The following is a 27,200-nucleotide window of genomic DNA, read 5'->3' on the forward strand; positions in this document are numbered from 1 at the left end:
TATAAAGAACAATTGGGAACCAGTTCCTGTAGAATGACACTGTATGTGATGTAAGGGCACTTTAAAAAAGAAATTACATTGATTGCTGGATGTCTGGTAGATGATGATATCTGTGTGTGGAGGTTTGTTATGAGTGCAGGATGGTTATGGGAAGCAGCACAGTTAAGCTTCATGTGTCTTTAATTCAGGGAGGAAGTTGGGACCTTTTTGTATGTCTGCTTAAGTAAGGTTTTCTGAAATGTTTTCTGGCATTAGCAGTTTATGCAATAGCAACACAACTTCTGCAATGCCTCCTCATGTGTCACTGCCTGGATTGGAAATGTTGCATAGGACTAAAGGAGGCAACTTCTCAGGTGAATAAAGTTTTGGATAGGTGTTTATTTGTAACGAAGTGGGCTTTTTTCTTTCCCTGCTTTATTTTTCAGAGGATACATTTTTCTCCACAGATCTCAGAGTGGCAAGCCGAGCTGCAGTATTTTTACAAGTGTAATGAATGATCAGTGATTGGGGTTAGCCTTTTGTTATTAAAAAACAGTCCATTTTTTAAATGTATTTTTTCTTCCTAATTGATACCTTTTAATCTGGGGGTCAGGTGGAGAGAATAGCTGTTAGTTTTAACTTTGTCTTCATGATTGCTTTGATTAAGTTTCAAAACAAAAAGCACTTCCAATCTCAGCAAATATTCTGGTTCAGTTGACAATTAATCCTTGCCTCGGGAAGTTTTTCTGTTTTGTTGGTTTTGTTTTAGACTTTTGTATCCACTACAGGCAATTGAGGAGCTAGGGGGACGCTTCTGTTCAGCACATGCCATCAAGTTGCCAAGAAATATTTTCTATTTTTCTTTCTGTGATCTGTTTTTGAAGTTCTTTTTTAATTTGCCTACGTGAAGACTGAACAGAGGAAGCTGTGATCCTCCTGCCTCCTTCAAAGCCCGATACACAAGAACACTTTACGTGTAGATTTCTTCTTTAAAAGAGAATTAACATTTATAAGTATTTCTGAAAATGCCTTCCATATTTTTCCTTTGGGAGCCAAGTTCTCAAGATGCATCAAGTGCTTATATTTCATTATCGAATTTGGCAGCTGAGTAGCAGTCTGACTTTAATCATATTAAAAAAAAAACACAAAACAACTACCAAAACCAGAACCGTATGTATTTTTTCTCTCCCTCAGTATCCTACTGAGCCACCAGACTGCATTGTGGATTTTCCTGTTCAGTTTGCCATTTCCTGGATGCCACAGGTAAACCCACGTAGCTGTTATTGTTCTCCTTTATTTTCGATAACTGAGACATATGAAGGTAGGTGGTAATGCTGCACTGGACTTCATTTTTAACTCAGTGTTAAAACTATGTGCTTTTTACTTACAGGCCTGCTTCTGTGAATGTAAAATTGAACTTTGTATTCCTTATGAGGTTGCTTTTAAGGCATTTTTCATGTATGTGTACTTTGTGTGTTGATTGCTTTGCACTCGTACTGCTTTTCTCTCAAGCTGTATGTACAGCTGGAACTTCAAGCCTTCAGAAATATTAGGAAATGCTGTGCACAGTAAGCTTTTTATGCAGAGAAGCACCACCCAAAGGTGGCTGCTGTACCAAAAACTACAACAACCAACCAAAAAACCACAGTTCCCTCAGTTTGTTATCCTGAATGATTTCCACAACATAAGAAAACTTCATTTGTAACCGAAAGACCAGGAAAATACTCAAGAGAATTCAAATTTTGTAATTTAACAGTTGTCAGTGTAAGCTGTTGCCTTTTAGTCTCCTGCTTTATTTCATGTCTCACTCTCCCTTAATGGAGTGTGCGTCCTTGATGAAATGGATCTAGAAGTGACCACTTCAGAAGCAAGTTCATGTGAATTATCTCTAGGAAGTGGTTGAGATTTGATGTCATTTAATTCAGAAAAACAGATTTTGCTCAAGTGACGGATAGCATTTCATAATTCTAACTCCTGCAATGATTTCTGCCCATCAGTAAAGCTTATGTTGACACTACTAAGTTTGTGTGGGGGACGTGACCCAGTGATTGCATCAGAATGATTTTCAGATGAGATGCAGAGCTCGAGGTTCTGTGCATCACCTCAGATCCGCTTTGGGAGCCTGAGGAAGTAACTTCAAGAATGAACCACTGCAAATAAAAGCTGTGTTTATTTTAGTTTTTGATTCCCTGGTGCAGTTTTGAACAATCTGAATAGGTGCTGTTTTTCTCCTTAAATTTTACTGATGTGTGGCACTAACATGTTTTCCTAATATTACAGGCAGGATTTCAAGTGCTGTTTCTTACCTCTGGAGTTATCTGCAGTTCTAATATCATTTTCTTAATTTTTATGTCATTGCAGTGTATGTTACCTCAAATTAAAAGCATTTCAAATATCCTTGACAGGTGTTGCTGCTCCGAGTGTACTCTTAGTTACTATAAAGCTACCAGCTTTACGTTAGGTTTTAATGTGACGTACTTGAATAACATAACAAAAGCAACCTGCTTTGACCAGTTAAAAGATGTGAGCAAATATATTAATATGACTCTACAGGAAAGTAAAAAATGTAATCTTAAAAAATATGACACTCAGTTAGAATTACCTCTGGGGTGGTTGGAAACACAAGCGATAGATGTATGTACGTCACTGAGGACTGTTCTGAAATCATAAGAGGCTGCTTTCAGCTGCAGACAATCTGCTGTGCCGTGGAGGCACATAGCAGCAGCCTGTGCTTTCTGATGGGAGAGGTGTGCAGTCTGCTGTCAAAGCTGGTCTTCTGAGTGTGACTTCTGGGGAAAAAGAATGTTTGTCCTAAATGTTGTGTTCCTCCACTATTTAAATTTGTGCTTATTTTCAAAGTGCATTGAAACTCTTAAAGTGAGCATCTTGGTAGGGTAAGGGTTAAACTTAGATAAAGATGAAACAACAGCAGTAGCTGATTTTAGCAGGTTCTCAAGTGGTTAAAAATTTTGGTACCTAAAAGGAAAGAGAGCACGCTGTACTTATCTACCAGTAAAATATTATGAAGTTTTAATGGAACTTCAGTATTTCTTGGTCATCTTTGATGTAAAAACTGACAAATGTGCCATTGTGCTGTTGTAATGTAAACTCTTGTGGAAGAAAATATAATTAGGTTTCTGGTAATTGATTTTGCTGAATTTTTTTCCCCTTGCTGTTGCCTATTTGGGGTTCTTTTCAGTGCTCGTGGACTTTAAACTTGAGGGGTTGTTGGGTGGCTGGTTTGTTGGTTGTTTTTTTTTTTATTTGGTATAATAATAGACATGGCTTTATGGCATCCATATTAAAAATGGGTAATTTTCCTTATGGTCCCTGTCTTCCTGCTGGGTTGATAATGTTTTGATGTATTTTTCTTTTGCTCTGATGAGAGGTCTGCTGCTGCTGCTCTGACATATTCATTTGGATGAATAATTATAACTTGCACAATGTCAAGCTGAAGATGGTAGGGTTTTGTGCGTCATGACAAGCCTAGTAGCCAGTGCAGGTGTCTCACAGCATGATCAGCAACAGCCAGTGCATTCTGGCTCAGAGGAGACATTTTAGAGTAGTAAGAAATCAGCACCAAGGGCAATGCTGCTGCTGCCGCTACTGTTCCCAGTGCCAAATAAATGCAGAGTGCTTCTCAATGACAAGTGCAAGAGCATCTACTTATTTCACTTATATTCTTTTTCTAAATTACCCAATAAATGTTCTGTCTACAGATTTCGGTATGAACTGTCAGCGTGGTTCTGCATTTCAGCACACTTGTATTCTGCTGCCCTCACATCAGGATATTGTTTCTATACTGACCACTGCCCACCTGGTTTGCTACATGAAGGTCAGGAGAGTGGAAATTAATGACTAATGAGGTCACGCAGCCAGCCAACGATGCAGTAATACAAAATTCAGAAAGTATAGTGATATGAATGAGATTATTTGCTTATTTTAATGGAAACGCAGTAAAACATGGCATAATTTTGTTTTTGTTTTTTTAGCAAAGGAGCTTCACAGATCTGCTTTCTGTGTATCTATCAATACAAAAAACAGAAACGGCTGACGCTTTGTAAGGATTTCAGAGTGTTGTGTCTGACTTTAGTAAGGAGGAAGAAAATTGTTCAAGTTTGGTTCGTGTGAAATAAAGAGCAGCCCCAAGGAATCTAAAGAGTGGTAAATTACTTAGTAATACAGGTGATCCACTGCCAGCCAGCAACTGCTCCTTTATTAAATGGTTCTTTATCTGGGAGTACACAGGAGGCAGATGGCAGCATCCATAGCTCAGTCTGCTTTACCTTTTCAGTTCAGAAGGCTTTGTGGTTCTTCTAATTTTACTGTATTTCTAAGGGTCAGCAAATGTTATGTTAGGAAGAATTAGGAAAAACCCCAGCATCAACAACAAAAGAACTCAACAGAACAAAAGAGAGAAACCCCACCAGACTTTATCCTTGATCTTATAAATTTTAGTAAAATGCACTGTGTTTAATCTGAGTGTTCTCACTGCTGTTTGGTCAGTATTTAGTCCATCCAGGAGTTGGAAGAGGTGTTTGAGATCTGTCAGGAATGTTGTCATGTATCACGTAGCACTTCCTTCAAGTTTCTAGCTCCATAAATAAGAACCAGGAGTAGAGTGACTTGTTTCCCCCCCGTTCCTTCTTATTTATTTGAAGTGACTGGGGAGGAAGTGTTTTGAGTTGGAATAACGAATTAGCATGAGGACTGGTGATGGGATGGAGATGAGAGAGCAGAGAGTAGAAATAGGATCAAATTTTGCAGAACTACTTGAGACTCTTCCTAGGTAGAAGACTATTTGTTAGGGTGAGGCTGGTCAGGGGAGAGGCAGGAAACTCAAAGCTTAGGAGTAACAGGAGCTGCAGTAGAATGTGTTCCTCTCCAGGTAGGTCCGGAATATCACTGGTATATCTGATAGGTCCAGATTTTCACTGACCAGAATAAGCAATTCATCTCCTGTCAGTGGCTGCAATGAATGGAGGATGCCTATATCACAAAAGCTAAAAACGGGGTCAGGTCTCTAAGACTGATGGGGAGTTCTGTGGCAGTGACGTGAAGGTGATACGCCTCCATCTGTTGTCTTGTAAAATAACCCAGTCTCTTTAATACCTGTTCTCAGAAATTCAGGTCACAGAATCACGTCCTTCCAAACCGGGAACCGTTCAGTTCTGAGGGCTGTGCAGCACGTGTGACATGAGCACCTATCAGACTTCTGTCTGACAGAGCCTGGGAGGGCTGGTATGGTGAGGCTGGACATGTGCCTCGTTGAGGGAGAGCTGGCTGTCATCACTAATTGTACTAACTGTATCCTTTGCTTTCTGCACTCACAATCTGAACTATGAAAAACCTGAGAGATGCTGACTGGAGGAGAAGAAATAGCATGTGACCCAGGTAGAGAAGACTCTCACACCCTCTGGTACAACAAACTGCATCAAGGCTTCACAGCAGGATTTCTGAGCCTCTGTTAGCTGTGAATTAGCTTCCCATTCTAGCCATAGGCTCAGTGGCCTTGGTACTTATAAATAATATGCAGGGTCTATTTTAAACATAAAATTATCTTTGTTTTGTTTTAAGCAATTGTGAAAGATTCTTTATGTTTTTATACTGTATGTTTTGCCTGATGGGCACGGAAACCTAATAATTACAGAGGGTGGAGTGAAACCAGATTGGTTTTGCTGGTGGTTTTTAGGGTCAGGTGGGCAGCCAACAATGATTTTGTGAATGGTGTCTTGTTGTTTTTTGTTTGCTTTTTATTTTAGAGGATATTTGACTTATTTCATTAAAATTCTAGTGTGCTTGTGAAGAGGTTACTGAGAAACAGAGTTTGCACTTTGTGGTGCTGTTAGCAGCCATCTTGGTGTAGTACAGACAAAAAAAAAAGCTCGATGGTCTTTTTGGTTATTGCCCAGCTCTTTTCTGAAGCCAGTCGGTTAATCAACTAAAAAGGAGTGCTACAGTTCTCATGGTTTGCATGACAAGCGTGTGATGGATTTAAATACCTATAGATGCACTTCTGTATATAGCAGGAGACAGCTGGCAGCATCAATGAAGCATGCAAATAAGATCAAATGAACAGTGCGTTTAAGAAAAGATTTAACTACCTTTTTAAGGAACACCATTGAAAAATTACAATTAGTATTAAAATTAATTGGATTTTAAAACTTATCTGTGGGTTATAATCCCTTGATGTTTCTTTTTTCTAGTGAAACCCTTTGAATTCCCAGAAGATAAAGATAAAAATGATTATTAGAGGATTTATCTGTATGTGATACAGAAAAATGTAAAAAATCAAAATGGAAAGCAACTGTTGCAAGTACCAGAAAATTATGCTATTAATTTAAGTGTCATCAGAGCACAAAAGATCACATTTCAGGACTGTGTGAAAATTATTAAAATACTGGAAATAATAGTACTTAAGATGAAGATATTATACTCTAAGATGTGGTTAAGTGACTGACACTATTATATCACTTCAGGTATTATAAAAGTAACAAAATGCTTTTAAAGATAATAAGCGTTACGTCTCGAGATTGGCAGTATTCACACTTTTCTGCTTAAGTGCTTTCCTCCTTTAATTTAATAACAGCAGGGAAAAACGTAGCGTTTTATTTCTAAGCTGCACTGTTTCTCTCTGGAATACGTGTGCTTAAAATATGAGAAATTGGTATATTAAAAAAAAACCAACATTTTTTTCATCTCAGAAATACGTATATATGATTTCTACTTTTTGTTCTGGTGAAAGAGCATAATTACTAAAAGATTAAAGGATAGTGGTGTATGCAAGCTTTGTGTTGTTTGTAGAAAAATACCTCTTTAGAGCGTAGTATTTAATTTGCTTTTTCTTTTTCACACCCAGAACTTGTCTGGCTCCTGGGCCAAAGCATATCTGAAATGTGACCCTTGTCACATCTTCTTAATTTCCCATCTCTTTATTGTAGCTGAAGAAGCCTGTGTCAGTGTTCTGTCATTCCTTGTTTTTACTCGTGCATTTGATTTTTCCAGTTGTGTTTTGTGTGAGTCATTTCCAGTACTCCCAAATTCAGCACTCCCAAATCCCAGCCTCGCATGTCCACGTGAAGCTGTGTGTGGAGTGCTTGCTGTTCTCCTCTGGGCTCTGTTCATGGCACTCCAAGCTTCTCTGTCATTCCATCTTATACCAGACTCAGGTTTACTTTGGATCAAAGCGTGGATGGAGCATTACTCCTGCTTTCTGTCGCATTCTTCACCTCTTTTTTGGCTCCCTGAATTCTTCTTTGTATTTTGCACCCTTTGGCATCTGCATTTTGAAAGCTGGACTCCTAAGTATTTCCTCTATTTTGAAAACTTCCTCTAGAAGAATTAATCTGTTTTGCTCAGCGATGTTTGAAAGATTTCTTTTGCATTGCTGTTCTCTGTATTGTCCTGTATAATGACTGGGGTTTTTTTATTCTGCCTATTCCACTCTCAAATATTGAAATCCTTTGAGTGTAATCCTCTGAATATTGCATGGTTTCTCTTTCTCTTGCAGTATTTGCATGGTTTGAAACATCATGTTATGTCCCAGGTTTTATGCTGCTTAATTTTGGGACTCTTATAACATTGCTTAGCTACGTATCATAGCTTTTTTTTTTAAATCTACCTTGTAATTGTCACCAGTTTTCCAATCAGTTATGATGTGTGCTTATCACAACGTGCTGGAAGTACCAAGAGTAGAGAAATTGTGCTGAAGACAGTTGTCTACTTTATGTTGCTTTGATTAAAAAGTGTTGTTACATAAGGTCCAGCATTTTTTGTCTACCATACTCTAAGTGGAGGCATGCTAGATTTTAATGCTGCTTAAATGACAGCAGTTGTTTTTTAACATTCTGTATTGCCATGGGTAGAAACCACGTAAAATCTTTAAATTTCTTTTTTTCCCAGGACTCCTTAGTAACCATCCACAATCAGTTCCTGGCAGCTCTGGAATCGCTGAAAGAGTTCTGGGACACCATGGATGAAATTGATGGGAAGACGTGGGTACTGGAGCCAGAAAATCCAGCCAGGGGTGCTACAGCAAGGAGGATCGCCATAGGTACACACAGACTGGAAGGAATGCATGAGTTTCAGAAGTAAACTCAGCGTGCTTTTTTTCCTCTGCTTATCTAACCGGGTGGTGGCTTTTTCAGTCAGGAAAAAGAAGACTTAAAAGCAGTAAAACACAACTCTTACTTTGTATTAAAGACAAACCTCCACTGAACACTGCGCCTGTTTATGAAATTGTTAGCAGTTCTCTATGTTAAATACAAAATGTAAGTTTCATCTCTACGTTACTGCACGTAACTCTTAAGAACAAAGAGAACTGGCATGACAGCTCTAGAAAATCACTGTTTGTAGAACAGAGCTTAGAAGAATCCCTGATCTCGTTCACAAATTCCAGTTTTTTGGTAGATTGTTGTTTTAGATTGTCCCTGTCTTGGTAGAATGAAAGGAGAATTAGTGCAGTCCAAAGGAGGAAAGAGAGGACAAAGAGGCAGGTGGAAAGGACAGAGAAAGGAGGAGAGGAAATTAGAGGCATACGATGTTAACAATCTGAGGAAGTTCCTTAATTCGTATGCTGACACGTGGCACTTCAAGGTCTTGGTGTATATAGAGAGTAAGGAGTCCTGTACTTGCAAAGGAGAAACTTAGCAAAGTCTTAGGTTAGGAATACAGGTGAAAATGTTATCTTTGAAAAGATTTCTGATTCTCAGCTTAAATCCAAAATGCCAATTGTGTATTGTAGAAATCCGAGAAGGTACAATGGACCAAAGCAGATCTAAGTTGTCCCTGAAAGCTGTGGAGTGGGGCAGGAATGCTGCTGGTGGTGCTGAGGCAGCTCCTTCATTGGGGTGACGGGAGGAACGGGGGGGACTGAGGTCAGCAGCTGGTTGGAGCACAGTGGATCGGATAATACATTCCTGGTGTCAGGCTGGCTTTGTCTTGGCACCACCATACTGATAAAGACCAACAAGAAGGAAGGGAAAGCCTCAAAAAGTTCAGGTCAGTGGAGGGCAGTGAAAGGCTTTGAGGCCGTTGTTTTCAGTCACAGACGATCTTCAGTTAAGGCTAGATTTTGATTTAATTCCTTCCAATTTATTCAAGAAGGTCAAGCCTAACACAGCTGTTAATTAGGAAAAAAAGAAGTTGGATTTCACTTGTTTGTCTGTTAGAGAATGTGCTGCAAGGTTTTTAACCTGGATCCAGAACATTTTTGAGCAAATCCTTTGGGGCTCTTAGGGTATCACATAACGGGAAATATTTGCTGTTTGAAACTGAATGCTTTGTACCAACTTTCCAATTATCTGCAGCAATTAAAGGCAGTCTGAATTCATTAATTTATAACTGTTTTCTAAGCTAATGTTTCTGTTTTCAAGCAGTTGATTGCAAAGAAAAGCTCCGCTTATGTCTGACTTCCTTCCTGTAGGGAGCAATGTTTCTGTGAACGTAGAGGTGGATCCCAGGCATCCAAAGATGCTCCCCGAGTGTTACTTCCTTGGAGCAGATCATGGTAAAGCAGCAGACAGGCAACATTTGTTTCTCTTCTAGAATCTGCTCTCTGGTGAGCAGGCACCAGAGTAAGCTGTGTCAGGCTCCTGGGTAAGCATGAAGTGGAGCCAGGAACAAGGCTGTGCATACAGGAGGGTTTGACACAGACACTGTTTTTTAACAGCATAAATCTGCAGCCTGATGTTTTGCTGAATGCCATTTTTTCCTAGTGCTTTCCTAGCACTGTTTATGTCCTGTTGATGATTATGCAGTCCTATTTATATTTTACTGCGATTTTCTTTTTATAAATAAGTTAATAATCTACTGCATGTGTCCTAGTGGTGTTTGGAAGTATTTAAGTCTTGCGCTCTGCTTCGCACAGCTTTTTTGCCAACTTCTTAAGGGAAATAAATTCATCAGTCTGGTGTTTTAAATGCCAGCACGATCAGTTTCTAAAACTGAGGGCAATCCTTGAGTTAGCTGCCTTAATTCATTAAAAAAGAGAATACCACCCAAAAAATGATCACCAACAAATACGACTCGCCCTTTATTGCTGAAGTGGAAGGGGTAGAATCGGGCAAGTGACAGAAGGGGATCGTAAGGATATATAACCATGTGTGTGTATTGTTTGCAGTGGTTAACCCTTTGAGAACTAAGCTGAACAACAACATGCACTTGTGGTAAGCATCCTCAGTGATACAGGTGTGAAAATAGAATGGTATTTGCTGTTCTTACCATTTACTTTTTTCTCCCTTTTTCCCCGCTTGCAGGGATCCAGAAATTAGTTTACTACAAAACTTGAAAGACCTCTTAGAAATTGATTTTCCATCTCGTGCCGTGTTAGAAAAAAGTGTAAGTTGTTTTTTGTTAATGACCAGTCGTTATTTCTGAGTAAGTAAAATCTAAACGGTCATTTTATAACTGCCAGGGAAAGTCAGAGACTTAGAGTGGTAATTGGAGTAATATATTGTCATAAGGACTTCTGAACTTCAAGCAACAATTGTCAGTACTTGTTAACCTTTGATTTGAGGTGCACGCTTTCCTGTGGCCTTCATAGCAGCAGGACAATTAATAATAGGTTTCACTATTAAAAGGGAAAGAGGAAGTTCCAGAGGAGCTAATGAGATGTGGAAAATCCAAACATTCTGTTATGGATGTTGATGACTTACGTTCTAATTAGGTAGAGCTGCTTACAGGGGACAAGAGGCCATCCAAATACGGGTGCATTTCAAATAAACGCAGAATTAATTTTTGACAATGCTGTAACACTGGATTACCAGCTTGGCTTTCACTCGTGAAATTTGTAAATGAATATCTGGCTGCAAGGTCTTGTTTCTGATATCTCAATGTAACGACAAATCATTGTGTTTGAAAAAGAAACCGTGGGGCCCGAGTATGAAAATGCTTGTCAAACCAGCTGTAATGCAGTGAGAGGATAAAATGCAACCCAGCAGTCCTGTACATCCGGCAACTGCTCTCACTGTTAATACCATACAGTAAAAAAATGGATGTCGAAGGCAGCAATGTTTAGTGATTCTAAATAAGGTGCAAAACGAAAAACATAGATGGAAATGTTTCTCTGCCTCAGCCCTTCTTCCTTTCGAACCTCAGCTGGTGTGCTTTCAGGATTTCACCAAGGACTGTGGAATCTGCTATGCCTACCGCCTCAACGGCGCCGTGCCAGATCAAGTGTGCAACGAGCCCCGATGCGGACAACCTTTTCATCAGGCTTGCCTGTATGAGGTACAGGAATTAATGGGACAGACTTGGCTTCTTAACTGACTGGCAAGTGGTAGAAAATAAGCATTGCGCGCCTACAGCTTCAAATGAAGCCAATTCCTATACGGGTTGCTAGAAAAGCCACTGTGATTGGAACAGCCTGGTGTAAAACAAGCTCAGTGTGGAAGTGAACCTTCCTCACTGTGTGGTTGTACAGACTGACCTGACCTGCACTGTGTCAGGTGCATCCCAGATGAACTAAGCTTGCAAAACTCTGTTAAGGGATGTGTTTTAAACTTAAGTAAATGAAAATCTACGTTTGTTTCATGTTATTTGTGTTGCAGTGGCTACAAGGTCTTCCTTCCAGCAGACAGAGCTTTAATGTCATCTTTGGTGAATGTCCATATTGTAACAAGGTAAGGAAGTACGATGGAAATGGAGCTGGAACAAAGTAGTGTGGTTACTTCGTTACAGGTTTTTGCCTTTATCTCAGTCTTCTGTTGAACAGCAGTTGCAGCTTTTCTCTCCCGTTTACCCAGCAGGACAAAGAGAGGAAATGTTTGCATTTAATGCATCAGTATTTACCTATGCTGGTTGAGAAAATCCTTAAAGATGTTGTTATAACTCGTATGTCAACATACTGGTGTTGAAAATAACTAAATACCATGCTGCAATCTTTCATGATTTTTTTTTTTTAAATTTGTCTGTAACAAAGAACTCATTTCTGAAAAATCCCCAAATTTGTAGTACAGAACAACCCCCAGCAATACTCGAGTACATGACAACTTCTTGGTGCAGACTGTGAAGGTATAAAAGAACCGGCTCTTAAAGGGTGTGCATTTACAGTTTTATTTTACAAAATTATTTTCTCAGCCCCTGACATTGAAATCTTCCGTGAAGAAACCTTGAGAAAAGCACCATGAGGGGAACATCAGCGCACTTGCACTGAAGGCAATGAAACAGTGGCATCAAAGAAAATACAAGGACAGTAATATCAGAAACAAAAGTACAAGTATAGCTATACTGTAGTGGTATCTTTCTTCAGTAAACGCGAGCCTAAATATTGTGGGTACAGAAAGACCAGGTTCTTGCAAAGACAGTGGATGAGCTGTAGTTAAGAGCTGCTCTAGTTTCCTTTTGGACTCAAAGAATGATGCCTGGGGGGTGAGTGGTGGTAATTCTCTTCCTGTGTCTTTCTGCAGGGGACAAAAAAAAAAACCCAAACAGTAATAACAACCTTAGTATTTACATGAGTGAGATTCAAAGCACTGAAAATAAAAATCAAGCCAACAAGCAAAGAAAGATAACATCCAGGTATTTAAGCTACCCAAGAGAAAGCAGCACAATTCTGACCAAATCTTAACTCTTGAATTTGCAGATGTGTATTAAGTGCATAACTACAGGTTTGATTAAACACCCTTGAAAGATGTTGTCTATTCCTGAGCAGCTGCAATTCTTGTCTATCTTTAACTCTCTTTGCCAAATGTTAAAATATTTAAGTCTTTACAGTATTCTTGTGAATAAAGCCTGGAAACCTAGAAAATAATCTGCAGTTTGATGTGTCGCTTCAACTTGTGTAACTTTCTGCCTTCTGGTTCATCACAGGCAGCACAAATGTGCATCGTGTTCCTCCTTCTAGCTGGACAGGGCAGCTGGTTCTTTAGGTCTCCAGCAGCAATGGAGCATACTCTTCATCTCTGCTCTGACTCCCCCAAACACTATCCTTTTGTTCATGCAAACTGTATTTTTCATCACCCCTTAGAAAAATTTACATACATTCACAATAAGTAGTTTTAGTAGAAATCTTGTCTTTGTTATCAGCTGCCTTATTCCTCTCAATGACAGACGTGTCTGTTTTTACCTTTAAAGAAAAGCTGGGCCCCATCTGATAGAAAGGTAACTATGATGTCCAACAGAAAGGTAGCTCCTTTTCATTCTCTATTTCATCACTTCCATATTCTTTTCTAGGCGTTATTTCTGCCTTCCACCCTCTCTGTTTGCCACATGTCCTGTCTCTCACAACCGTCCTACTCTCTTTGTCCTCCTCTCACTCCAGCGCTCCCCTTGTGACACAGAACTGTTTCTCCTTTTTGTTTGTATCTAACAGCTCCTAGCAGTATCACACAAAGCAGACCCACTTCTTTCTTCTCCCTTTGTCATTGTCCCAGCCATATGATGTTTTTCTGAACGTACTTCTCTTAGAAGATAAACCATGGAGACAGAACTTCTCCTCCGAGCTCCGTACTCAGGCCCTTAACTGCATCATCTCTGCCTATGAACAGCAGCAGCATGCCGGCTCTCTGAGCGCTGCAGTTGGAGTGGGGTGCCTGCAGTTAGCTGCTCCAGGCAGCTGCCTGACTGAAGGGTTTGGAATTGCTCTCTGGAGAACCCTTGACAGACAGACTCTCATCACTCTGGTTCCTGAATTAGGCACGGCTTTCCCCCTCCCCCAGCCTTGCACATGAACCATCCTTCGGAAGTTTCGTAACCTCACTGCTATGAAACGCAGCTTTTTGTACCAACCTCCTCAATTACAGGGAAGAAATTGAAAGGAAGTCTGCAATACAAAACTAAGGCCATCCTGCCTTTTTTCCCCTATTTCCAGTTCCTCCCTTGAATATTCAAGTTGTTATCTGACATGTGTTTTAACTTTAGTGCAATGAGTTCAGTGAGAGCTACACAACCATTCCATATAGATGCAGCACTATTATACTGCAACAGTGGCTTCTCTTTTGGAGTGGTTAAATCAAAACAAACACACAATCCAAATATCAGACTGGTGCTCAGTTCCAGTTATTTAAAACGTACTTCTCCTTTCTTTCCTCAAAGAGGAGGGAAACACAAATCTCCCATGTGAAAATCCACAGTCCAGCTGTGTAGGTGAGCAGGGGATGTTATGAGGATACCAGTGGTTTCTTTTACCCCCTCCCCATGCCATGATGGAAAACTGAGTGTGTCTCTCCTTCCATATCTGCTGCTTTTTTAACAAGTGAAAGTTGCTGCCTTCGTACAAAACACACAGGAGGAACAGAGATTGGGTGGGCACTGCTTGTTTTTATTTGCTAGTATTTTTTAACTGGTCCATCTGAGGATTATGAAGTCGCACCCCATGTCTTCAGAGAAAAAAGTTTCACTGTGTCAGAAATCCAGAGACCCTCCAGAGTCTGACTGCTTTGCTACCAGCCAAGAGGTCTCCAAACATTGTTCTGCTCACCACTTTCCTGCCTGATGCTCTCAGGTACCGCTGTGCTTTTTCTGCTTCTCTCTCCTAGCTTGTACTGGAGTCTCCAGGCAGTGATCAGCAGACTGCCAGAAGCAAATAATTTTGGATTAATAATAAAGCTGCATTTTCGTGCTTATTCAAAAGTGTCCCCATGTTGTTCTTCTACGTGAAGGAGAGAAACAGGGCTGAATTTCTTCAAGGACAGAGGATATTTACTAAGTTGGAATGTTAGTAAAACCTCAATCTGCTTTTTTCTTTCTGTAGAAACGGATGGTTGAAGAGTAAGACAGAACACACTCATTCAACCCTTTTATGTAGTAGTTACCAGTAAGTGAGATTAATTAGTTAATTTCTCAAATCCTCAGATTGAGGAGTCGGAATTTAAGAACTCCATAAAGAGTGCTGTTAGCTTCTACCAAAAAACACCAACAAGGGCCACAAGGAGATGACTGTTTTTTTTCTCAGTGCTTGTATCTGCTGGGGAGCACGCTGGGACACTGCTTTACTACCAAACTATATACAACAAATGTTAATTTGGAGCTGTATGAAACCATATGCAAAGCTTCCAGTGATTGTGTTAGGTTTGAGTTTTTGTACTGCTGTTAGTTTTTCTGCCACTTATTTTTTGCAAAGCTCATCCTTCTTTCCCTGCGTGCCATGACTGCTCTAAGTTAACAGCAAAATCCTCACCTTCTGTGGGTCAGTCTCCTGCATGGTGCTGTTCAGTGTCACTGGCTTCTCTTCAGCATGGCATTTCCTGTGCGTTATCTGAGCCTGGGGCCTGCTTGGGTACTTAGAGGCATCCTCTTTCACCTTCTGCCTGTGTCTCACTGGGTTTGCTGAAGGCTTTGGTAAGTGAACCTGTTGACGTACAGTAATTCTGAATGCTGAAGAAAAACCAGCAGGCTTCCCAATTAGAGGTGCTATTCCAGAATTGTACCTGCCAGGTTTGAGACAGGCAGCATGCCTACTTTGCTCTTCTTACCTGGGCACAACACACAAAGCTGCAAGCTCCCCATAACGCAAGCCAATAAGCGTCTGCCCACTTCTGGTGCTCACAACTCAGTGCTTGACTTTTTTCAAGCGCTCTTCTTCTCTTGGCCCTTCCCAAAAGGTGACCAGCAAGCTAAGAGAGTGACCTCCCAGGAGACACCATGCGTTACTGCAGTGCCAAAATCCTCACCTGCTGAGGCTCTGTTTGGGGAAGCGTCCGGTGCAAGTTACTTGGCTTCTCTTCATCTTGGAGCAGTCTGCCTCTTGCTCGCGTCCTGGCCTTGTTTTGACAGATGTTTTCCTCACTTTCCATCTTTTCTTGCTTCTGTTGCGCTGGTTTTGGCATAGGCTTTGGTAAGCGAGCCTGTTGATGAACAGTCAGCAGTTTTGTATAGGAAAAAATGCCTCAGTACTTTAAAAAGAAAAAAATTTAGCTTCAGTGTTGAGAAAACAAGAATGAGAGTAAGCTTTAGTCCTTCCAAATAATTCTTTTCAGCAGTTTAGTTACCAATAAACGCCATTTTCAAGCAGTATAAAGTTAGAGCTATGTTGTATTTGGGAAGTATGCTACAAACTATACCTGAGTTACACCTTTCAAGACATTTATGAATAACCTTTATTGGGAATAAGGCCACTAAGTCACTGCCTGTATCATTAAGTAGAGCTGAGAGCATTTCATACCGGTGCAGTGAGTGAGATGGACAACTGAAAGATAGGAACCCTTCCAACTCAGGCAATGGAATTTAAAAAGTGAAGTCTTTTAGAAGAATGTCGCTGGGATGATGTGGTGAATAGCTGCACTGAGTTAATACGAGTTTTTCCTAGTGCTAATCTAAGCACTACGTATCAAATGATGTCTGTTTTTGGCTTTTTAACTTGGAAGACAAACGTAGCCAAAACACAGGCTGTATGCCACATGCCTTTGGTACTTCTGGCACCCTAATAACTCTGTAACTGCAATGTTTGCATATGGTCCTATGTGCAGCAGCTGTGTCTCAATATAGAAGCTAGAAAAGAAGTAATATGCTTCTTTTGCATGCTGCAAACTAAATACATGTAGGAGATAGGAATTGCAGAAGCTAAACACTGTTGGAAGTGCCAGTAAGCACTTCCTATAGTTTAATCCAGAACACCTTTAAAGAACAGATCTACAGATCTGAGAAAATCATGGCTTAGAAACATAAAGGTGTATTTGTCCTGAATAACTGAAGCCAGTTTCAAGCACTCTACCTCAGGACATAATGCTGTCAATAGCCTTGAGAAACCTCATTATATAAGCAAGGCTCAGTGCCACCCTGACACTTCTCTCAGTTTGGAGGTCCAAGCTGTTTTCTCTGCATCACAGCACCACAGTGCATCATGCAGGAGCTGCTAATCCTGCTGACAGCTACGTCTGCTGCCTTCACAACGAACACGTACTTCAAACCAAATCACGTTCAATACAGGACTTACAGCACTCAGGGAAATAGCTGTTGCATGCCTGAAAATTACAATATTCCGTACCAACGACATGACAAGTTGGTATTAATGAAATCATTTTCCAACATGAAGCTTACAACATCTAGCAAGTAGTCAGCTGGCCTTACATACTTCATTTGGCCCTAATTCTAGCATTTTCAGTGGAGGTGAGAAAGCTGAGAATATTTATCCAGTGCCAAAAACTGTTGTAAACAAATTTGAGAAATAACCTAATTAATGTTATATCATCTGTTCAATGTGCAACTGAAACAAAGAACGTGGGTGTAACCACTGTTACACTTTTAGTGTCATCTCAAGACTGAATTAATGCGCAATACAGGGAGCTGAACCTTAAAATTCAAATTCTACAGGAATTCCTTTTCACATCGTCTTCGAGGGCAGCTCTTGTTACAAGACCTCCTCGGTGGCAGCGCTGGGTGTTTACTGGCCTTCAGATGGGAATTAACCCAAGTTCACCTCTTTCCTGTACAAAACTACTGCAGGTAGATGCAGACAGAGCAGCTGGATTCAGTTTCCGCTTCTCAGAAGTGAGGAATCAGACCTGTTTGTAGTGGCTCCCTCTATCTTTAGATTGCCTGTTTAATGGGAGAAGTAGATGGAGAAAAAAGGAAGGTAGGAAGAGAACGCAGAGGTGTGAATGGAGTCAGAGTGAGCATGAGGAGCTGCAAAGGGGAAGTAAGTGCCTGCCTGCCACTGTGCTGCCGGGGCTCCAGCACCAAAGTGCAGCGGGCCCTCAGCCTGAACACTGCACTGTCTAAGAACAGCAGTAAAACCAGAGAAGGTTCAGTTGCCTGCCCTCTCTACTCGTAATCACGTGGCCCTGAAGCATTCGCAAACAGCAGGTGCTGCAGTGACTTCCACAGCCCAGAATTTTTACCTTTTCTGACACCTCATTGCGCAAGTCTTAGGCCAGGAAACGAGACACAGATCAGCTGTTTGGTGTCCTGCTCTAAGAAATCTAAGATGTGAGAACCAGAGACCCAACCGGATCAGCTGGAGATTAGTTAAGCGAGCTGCCAGGTAGCTGTGAAGTTCACAGAATGCTACAGGCTGGAGGAGAAAAGTGGACTCGAGTTAGTGAGGACAACGCAGTCACAGTCAGCAAGGAAAACTCTGTCACTGACACAGCTTTTGGTTTTGTTAAAAGTGCTAAAACCAGAAAAGTCAATAAAACTGCTAAAATAAGTATGTGTAATTACCAGGATCAAAACTCAGTGCCTTTTTATTAAACATGAACTTTCGTCCTGCCTTCCGTAAAACGTAAATAGTGCTGACAATTGGTTTGTGAGGCACTAGATACAATAAAATGTAATTGTATCATGAGAGAAAGGTGACAATCAGGAGATCATGAAAAAATTACATATTCTCACTGGTGGTTAATTAGCCATGCAAAACCCCCTCAAACAGATATTCTCTTCTATTAGGAATGATTACTATGCAGGCCTACAGATGTCAATACCACAGTCATTCAAATACTTCTTTCCCAACTAATTGAAGGTTGTAAAGCTCTGGTGCCAAGGTTTTGCTTCCAAAGAGCTAATTTATGACTAGAAGGATATTTTATGTCTTCAGTTGCAGCAGCTACAAAACTCAGCAAATCAGAACCATCTGTGCACTGATACTTGAATCACCATTCATCTAGCAGCCTATCAGTCACATTAGTTTGCATCCTGCATTCTTGGCTCACGTACGCTTGTGCTGGTCCAAAGTTCACCAGAAATATTAAAAATGAATGGTACCCTGACCCTGCCTTATTGCACACACATCACAGGCAGAAACAGGGCTTCTGCATACGGGTATCTCAAGGCAGAGGTATGCTGGGAGTGACATTTCACAGCACGTCCAGTAAGACCGCTAATTACCTCAATTTCCACTTATTAAAACAAGGTTTTATTAACCGTATCGTTTCAGACTTACCAGTACAAAAGGCAAACGTAACACTATTAGCTGCCAGTTTCTCAACTCCGTGTCAGTGCATCACTGCATACCAATAACAGTTAAATCCCAGAATAATGCCTCCTCCACATTAGTGGCTGCAGGAGTATAAAGGCAAATGACAAAGAGCGGTTGGAAAGCAAGAAAATGAATTAAATGCTTTCACTGATAAAGGTAGCTATGCTTTTAATGTGGAAAGAAGGAAAAACCTGGCATCCAGGCTTGTCTTCAAGATGTTGGTGAACAAAGTCCTCGACTTCCCCATTACCCTGAAAGTAAATCGTTCTCTGCAGACCTACTGCTTTGAAGTGAGAGGCTGTAGGTCAAAAGGACTCATGACAGTTCTTCCTCCTTCAGGGTTGACATCCCACTTTTTAGCAAAGCCAGGGGAAACAGGAATTAACAAACACAGTGTATTTAAGGCTAAAAGAACTGCTGTGTCAGTCCCATTTTGCCATCTTAAACTACTTCCTCTTTTACAAAATAAAAGGCAACAATTAAGCAGGAGATTTCAGAAACAATTCCCAAACTCTCTTACTTACTTTTGATGCTTTAGCAGCACAGTGATTTTGTGTGCATCCTGCAGTGGAAAATTCCAGAGGGCCATCATAGGGAATTCCGCTCCTCTTCAGTCCATCCAGCAAGATTTTCTTAAGCTCTTGGTACTTTGGCTTTTCATCGTAAGCTAAGCCATAAACACACACCAAAAACTTGGATAGTTCACCTGTGGAATGTATTTCAAATGCAAATTTCACTTGGTGTAGCCCTAGATCTTCAGAAAGCGTTTAATTCCAAAGTGGATGCCAACCCAATACTGCCAAACAAGATGACAAAATTTCAGCTGAAGACAACGCTCAAAACAGAGCTGACAGTGTCTTGTGTTTTGGAGATGAGGAAGGAAAAGATAGACTTGGATAAACAAGCTCACCCTTAAGCACTGCGTCTTGTTCTGCAGATGCAGTAATTTGTGGTACTGTCAGTTAGCCAAGTACAATAATTAATCAACCCTACTGACAAACCTTGGATACTTCTCCACAGAACAGAAGTATTTTATATTTGAAGGACCATAACATGACTTTAAATATTAACTACTCTCAACAGTTCTATTTTAATCTATAGAGATATCCTTAGAATGCTGAGGTGAATGACAAAATTTTGTTTTCTAATACTTTGACAAACGTTGACTTTGGGATTACACATAATACAGTCTAACAGCAGCATTATTTTGCAGTCACTTTCGAGTGGTTCTAAAAACAAGAAAACCAGTGAACGGGCAAAAATAATGCTCTGGGGCAAACAGACAGGGGTGGATCGAACTCTTCTTTCAGTTGGCAGCCCAAGTGCATCCTAAAACTGAAGTGCCACACCAGACATTAGCAGCCAGTGAAATCCCAGAAGCAAAAACTTACTGAATCTGTACGTAGATTGTGAATGCACTTCATGTAACATGTCCTGCATCCCAATCATTCAGATGCAGATATTATGAAAATAAAGGAATAAATAAAAACAGAAGCTGCCTTTCGTAGGAAGCGTGACGTTTTCCCTGCGCTACCTCTGTATTTCAGCGAAGGAGGGAGATGACAGGATGAACTGTGAGTTCGTTTGCTTTTCAAACCCCAAATGCTGAGCTATAAACCTCTTGTGGCAGTTATCCTATTCCTAAGATAGTCACTCCTTCCTAAACAGCCTGGATTGCCTATGGTGAAATCCCTTGCGCTGCTGTATCATGCATCACAGATGAGATTCAGATTTTTGTTCTACCGCTCGCGGGGGTTCAAATTTTAGCCCTCCACGCCTGCATTGCCCACTCAGTGCTTGCTCATGGCACAAGGCACAAAAGCAGCATCAGAAGTTCCTGCAATAAAAGCACTAGGTATTCCTAATCGCCGAGTATCATGAAGCATCAGGAGCTGTGCACTGCAGAGTGACCAGCATCCAACAGCATCCAGAAATTAGTTTCTGCCCTTGCAGTAAACAAGCCTTCAAGATAAAAATGCTTTAAGCTTAAGCTTGTACATGAAGGGCATGATCCAATTCCACTGAAGTCAGAAATATTAGTTAAATTAAATTACACCCTAAATTAATGAGTCTGACATATAATCTCACAATGAGTATTATGTAACTACCCTGTTATCAGCTAAACACAGATATTGCAGGGTGAATTATTATGCTGGACAGATACGCATTCAGAGAGGTTCCACCAGTGCCAAATTTTACACAAATAGGATAAAGGGAAACTGCCCTGAATGCATCCATTCCTGAATTACATATATTTTGTACTATTTGCTATCTTAATACCCTATTTAATACAGAGCGTATCTCTGAGCACTGTAGAGATTTCTTTATTAATCCCCTGTCCCTCAGCTTTTACTGCACATTACCACCACCAAACCTGTGCTCCTACATCTGGCAGGAGAAAGAGCCAAACCTTATAAAAAGCTGCTGCCAATGGAAACCTCCCCCCTGATCCGTTCCACGTGCAGCAAAGAAGTCGCAGCCATCTTCTCAGAACGTAACTCAGCAAGTAAAGAGGGAGGCAGAACAGCGAGGGAAGTTTAGGGAAGACAACGAGGATGTGGACGGGACATCAGAGAAGCATGGGGACAAAAAAGGAAGGGAGGAATGAGAGCCAGGTTTGATTTCTAGATGGGATGCAGTTGTGAGGCATGTCAGGAAAGTTCAGGTGGCACTGACTCGGATATTCTTGGTTTGTCCTAAGACTGGTAACTGCATGGACTCAGGCCTCACGACTGCATCTGCCTGAAGGTGTCAACGTTTGGCAATTAACCCGAATATTTTAAATTGAAGACTTGCCTACATTTGTATCATTTTTCTTTTTCTCCTGCTTCCCCAAATAAAGTAAGACATCGTTTCTGTAACAGACCAAAGAGCTACGTGGTACACACTGTGAGCACACTTACTACAGCTGCTTCCAGAAGAATTCCATTCCATCACCGAATGTGGGAGCTCATCCATAAGTCTGAAACAACATGAGAGCACAACAATTTAATGCAGTTTTGGAGCAGGTGATTCTTCATTTGGGATTTTAGGTAGACAGCAAGTCTCAATGCCAAAGGGAGTGGACCTCCAGGATGGCTTATGATTCACAGCACTGCTTTTAAAACAAGATCTCCCCTTTCCAGCTGTATTTTTAACTCTTTGGAGGCTGCTGATTTCAGCAGGACCAGGTTTACAGCTAAGACTGTACTTCTAAGTTTTTCTCTGCAGGTATTTTAAGCTTTCTAGAAAGAGAAAAAAAATCCTTTGAACTTGTTCTGATTTCAGCTTAGTGATTAATATTTGTGTTTGGAAAATTTGCAGCCCTTATTTGCCTTTAATATCAGATTCTTTCTGCCATACAGCTCACAGACAGCTGCGTGATGGCTGTCAAAATTACAAGCAGGCGTGGCAGAGATGACAGGGACAGGGAGGGAGGTGGAGCAGCACTGAGTCCTGTGCAGGTAAAAAATAAAAAAAGGGCAAGGGCACAGATGTACTTTCTGTCTATACAACACCAGAAGTAACCAAGAAAACCAGAGTTCAGAATAAATCATACCTTAGAATGGGGTGAAGCATCACCAGCTCTCACCTCTGAGCAGGCAGGAAACCCCATTGCTTGGCACTTGCAGGAGCCTGCAGATGCACCAGCTCCCCTTTCCTGAGTGAAACCTGTTACTTTAGCTGTGTTGTTAACACTGTCGAAGGATCCTTTGTTTTGTTTAAAGGAGTCACAAAGGTCCACCGACCAGGAATGAGATATGTTCTCAAATGGGTAGAATTGGGGTGCTTAGAAAATATCCTCCAATGCCACAATCTAGTTACCCAGTCACTTAGAATCAGTTTGGTATGCAGCAGCTTCACTGAGACCCTAACTTCAGGCAAGTTCTGCCAGCAGGAGAAATGTGATGACCAAGCGTGCCTTGCTCTAAGCCCTCAGCTTTGTGGTAATAGGGACACCTTGAAGTTCAGGCTTGTGAAACTACCTATCTCTGCAAAGCTACCTATGTGGGCTTTGCATTCTGTAACAGAAAGTGGAGGGGGGTTATTTAACATATAGCTACTTGCAATGCACATCTCCATGCTACAGTCACCTCATTTCCCTAGTTAATAAATACAGGTAATCTGTAATGTTCAAAAAAAATCCAGTAAATAAAAGAGTATTTTAATCCCTTTTTTATTCTTCTTAATACTTCTTTCTCCTGACCGTCCTCCAAAACAGGATACAAGGCCAGATGGACCCTTGGTCTCACCAGGAGCTGTTCTCTAATATCAAAAGGTACGACTGCTTTGGAGAAATGAAACATTTAAATGTGTTTATTTTCCTTCAGTTTAACTTAAATTCCGATTCAGACAGGGACCCCACTCCAATTATAGCACGAAGATTTCTGAGCTCAAGTATACCAGCAGCCCTTAGCGAAGCCCACAGGTTTGGCACAGTGACCTCACTGACCCAGCGTCACTGGTAGAAGAGGCTTAAGAACCTGGAAGGGAAGGCTGATACCATCCACGAACAACAGAATTGAGACCTGCTCTGACTCCTGCTTCTCAGCTGCATCCCACCTTGCAGGCCTGGCCCTTTTTCCTCACAGCAAGAGACTGGTGGGCCCAGAAGCGATCTGCCTGGGCTGCTAATGTACTTAGTGACAGATATGCTACTGAGTGCACACACGTATGCTGATGACTGTTTCTGGCCTTTGAAAATAGTTCAGGCACTGAAAAACAAGGTACGTTAAAGGGGAACATTACTTGATAGCAAGGTGCTTAATTAATTAGGCTGGGAGGATATCGCTGCTAATCTAATCTATCATTTTCTGTGCGTTTCCTCCTAAGCATCTGTTTGCTTGGCATCCTGAAAATCCTAGCAGTTGCAAGGGAAGAATTAAGGGTTAATCGCAAGGGAAGAATTAGCGAAGCAACTTGATTGATTAAATTGATTTAACATTGAATTGTGTAAGCGTTACCTTGCAGGGGGTTGTGTAATGATCAGAGGTTCTAAAGGAGAAATATTAAACATAACATACGATGTCAACATTTACAGATGCAATCTGTATTATCCACAGTCTGCAGGCTAACCTTTTTCTCTGCTGAGAGCCGATGCCACACTGAATTTGCAGATTGATTTCTGTGGATCAGCTATCCCCATTGTGTACCTCTGTTGCGACTTGCCCTACTTAAAAGTTTGCTGCCTCCTCCAATTGTGATGTTACATTTATGGATAAATGCTCTTCTGTACAGCCTTCTGCAGGCAACGCTGTACCACATGCAATTAACTCTCTAAAGTCCCAACTGTGAAAACAGTGAAAGAAAACACTAATACACTCTGTTGCTTTAGTAAGCTCTAATGAGTCATGCCGGGAAAAAGAAAAGATTTTACACAAGTTACTTAGTATGCTGCTATTTAAACGTACCAGCAGTAGGCTTGTATAAATTTAAAAACCTACATCAAACGGCTAAAAAAATAGGTATCAAATGGAAAGTTAAATACCTGGAATGCAAATGTGAAAGACAACTTCCAAGAGACTTTTGTACCATCGTCTCTACAAAGCCCCCACGAACCATAGTGGAAATCTTTAACATCCTTCTACACGTGCACTAAGGCATGTGCTCGTGCACAAGTGTTTGCTTTGGAAGGAGTACTGAAAAAATACATAGCAGACAAAACGACCAGACTGTGCAGCTGAGTTTATGGCATCTCCACAGTCACACATCCATAACAATTAGGGAAAGTTCACGTCATTAACTGCTTCTAGCATCTCTCTATTAAGGAAAATCGGTCTTGCTTTCTTGTAAGGTGATTCCCTACAGGATGTGTGGCTGTCCTTGCAGACTGACTTTGCTAAGTGATAAGGATGTTGACGTGTGTATGTGCGCATTGTTTTGTTTTTACTTTGTCTTTGCAGTCTGGACAGCTACGGGGTCCTTCAGGTTGTGCTCCCACGGCAGTTTCCCACATAACCATTGCAGCATGCAGTAGCCAAGGATTTCAAGGTCACCTCGTCTGGACGGGGCTAAAACAGAATGTGGGGGGGGGGGGGGGAGAAAAAAAGGTGAAGGAGAAAAAAGATAAAGAATAAGAACCTCTTCTTAGAAACAGAAAAGACTTTGAGCGAAGTACTGTAGATGAAATATGAAAAAGCCAAATGGGCAAAGTGTTTTGTTTGTTCAGCTGCATTAGACCTAAAACACCCAGGCTTTTGGCCACAGTCCACAGACAGGCAGTGACTTGTTACTGCTGAAGTAAGGGTCACTTTCCTCACCTCCTCCAACTTCATCCTTCCTCAGTCTAGCCTGTCACATGGACTTGATCCCCATGGCCTCTGACATGATCCAGACAGCCCATAACCGAGTACCAACACTTTCTCAAAGAGCCAAGCAGTAAAACAAAGAAATAAATGTCTGCTGCTAAATTGCTAACACATGTTGCAGGAAGTCCATGGGGTCCACATTGGTCATGCAGGGACCCTGTGAGCGCAGACTAAACACTGATGGCCTTTCCTGTTCTCCTACAGAGCTACTGGCGCTCGGAAGATATGGCAAAACTGCCATCTAGTGTACATTTGCACACCCAAGTGGTCTGCAAGTGCCATCAACAGTTCGTGTAGAGGAGCCATGGCTCAGGCTAACACACTACTTGCTGCTTATCAAGTCCTGTGTAAATTTCCCACTACTGTTTCCACAAAGGAAATTATTTCAGGAAGAATTTACTCTCATTCTGTTAGATCTACTAACTACAGAATGTAAATACAGTAGATATAATTCAGTCCAAAACTAAACCTGTCCCCAGGTATCTCCCATGCAAAAAGACAGGTAACTGAAGGTAATCAATAGATTGACTTTTCCGAGGGGAAATTGCAGCATAACCCATTTGCTGTTGCTTATTGCTAGCCAAAGAAAACTAAGTTCAAGAAAACTAAACAAAACCTGCTAAACAAGCAGGAATTGTTGCTCTATGTATTTGTGCACATTTACAGCCTATAGTTTGCCAAGACAAGACAACGTGGAACCTGCAAAACCTGTTAATCAAGATTAAAGACAGATGCAGAAGTTCAATTTATGCTTTTCCAAAATGAGTTTGAACTTAGCACGAATGAAAGAAGATTTCAGATTTGTTTGATGCATCTTGTCTGGAGTACAGAGTGGAAGTTGAGCACGGTGCTGCTAATCCTGTTGTAAACAGATGTCATATTTTATGGGCCTTCATTAAATTCCAGAAAGTCACTCTGAAAACTTATCTTTTAATTTAAAAAGTCATCTGCTAAAAGCTACGATGCCAACACATCATAACTGTTTCTTGTTACCGTGCTCACATTATTGTAAAAGCAGAAGATAACTTCTTATGTGCTCTCTATCTTAACTGCTATTAGACTATGGGTTATTAAAGGCTCTTCAATCTAACACAACACTACGCTGTCCCTCGGGGGTCGTTTATTTTCTACACTAAATTCAACAGTGTCCTAATGCAAGACTTGGCTCTCGTATTAAAATAAAAACACAATCTCTACCACTTGCTGTTCTGTAGTGATTTCTTCTGCCATAAATCTCCTGTTAACCGTGGAACAATTCCATTCATACACATGTGTTCACAACTCCTTTTTCCATTATGGCAATTCCAGATTATAACCATATAAACCTTCCCATTGCAGATCCTCTAGTCTTCACACAACGCTACTCTGGCCCCTGCTCGTGTAACACAGGCGACATAAAGTGGCCTTCAGTGAAAAAAAAACATCAGAATTACAACAGGACACTTTTTTCCACATGAGGAACTAATTGATACCAATCTGTAAACAACGCTAAGTCAGTGAGATTTCAGGAGCTAACCTAAGATTAGTGGTCTTCTGACTAAATGCTCCCTGGTGAACGTAGCTTGCTGTGCTCAGCTACCTGCTGCTCACACTTGGATCTTTCAGCCTCTCCCAGACTGGCACTACAGCAAAGCCAGCACGGACAGGAGATGGGCGCAGGGAAGACCTTCATGCATTCCTAAAGCCACAGCAGACAGCTGGAAAGGAAAACAGGCCCACGTAACTGAGCCGCACATCACTAGAAGTAGAAGGGGAAATGTTTGACAGGGAGATGGTAAATCCCCACATCACTTTATCTCTCAGGTCACTGCAAGTGTTACTGCTAAAAGACTTCTACATGTGTTTTTCATAGAGCCACGTGAAAATGTCAACATGTGACTACTTGCCTGGTCAGCTAGTTCTTTCTCTCTGCTCCCTTCTCAGCTCAGCACCAGAGATGCTAACTTCCTCAAATTTGACATCGTTTTGATCCCAGTAAAAAACATATTCAAGTAACTAATCTGAAATGAGTTATGATGATCTACGATCAATGGAATAATTAGATTTTCACCCAAATAAAGCACTAATAAATAAATATTAAC

At 41.0% G+C, this 27,200-nt stretch overlaps 2 protein-coding genes across 2 annotated transcripts in view; one reads left to right on the forward strand and one right to left on the reverse strand.

The window, feature by feature from the left end:
• The window catches only part of FANCL (FA complementation group L), a gene marked incomplete at both ends in the record, with an annotated part of 32,125 nt that extends 20,032 nt beyond the window's left edge, over positions 1-12,093 (forward strand). The window contains 8 exons of the mRNA XM_079550857.1: positions 1,174-1,242; positions 7,882-8,032; positions 9,404-9,487; positions 10,100-10,145; positions 10,236-10,317; positions 11,092-11,208; positions 11,529-11,600; positions 12,058-12,093. Of these exons, the coding sequence (XP_079406983.1) occupies positions 1,174-1,242; positions 7,882-8,032; positions 9,404-9,487; positions 10,100-10,145; positions 10,236-10,317; positions 11,092-11,208; positions 11,529-11,600; positions 12,058-12,093 (657 nt within the window). The remainder of the gene's footprint in view (positions 1-1,173; positions 1,243-7,881; positions 8,033-9,403; positions 9,488-10,099; positions 10,146-10,235; positions 10,318-11,091; positions 11,209-11,528; positions 11,601-12,057) is intronic.
• A 59-nt stretch (positions 12,094-12,152) lies between these two features.
• Positions 12,153-27,200, reverse strand: part of VRK2 (VRK serine/threonine kinase 2) — a gene marked incomplete at both ends in the record, with an annotated part of 44,969 nt that continues 29,921 nt past the window's right edge. The window contains 6 exons of the mRNA XM_079532902.1: positions 12,153-12,380; positions 15,098-15,268; positions 15,591-15,764; positions 19,357-19,538; positions 21,736-21,794; positions 24,702-24,822. Of these exons, the coding sequence (XP_079389028.1) occupies positions 12,153-12,380; positions 15,098-15,268; positions 15,591-15,764; positions 19,357-19,538; positions 21,736-21,794; positions 24,702-24,822 (935 nt within the window). The remainder of the gene's footprint in view (positions 12,381-15,097; positions 15,269-15,590; positions 15,765-19,356; positions 19,539-21,735; positions 21,795-24,701; positions 24,823-27,200) is intronic.

This window comes from Tetrao urogallus, assembly GCF_951394365.1.
Source record: "Tetrao urogallus genome assembly, chromosome: 2".
In the NCBI taxonomy this organism is placed as follows: Eukaryota; Metazoa; Chordata; class Aves; order Galliformes; family Phasianidae; genus Tetrao; species Tetrao urogallus.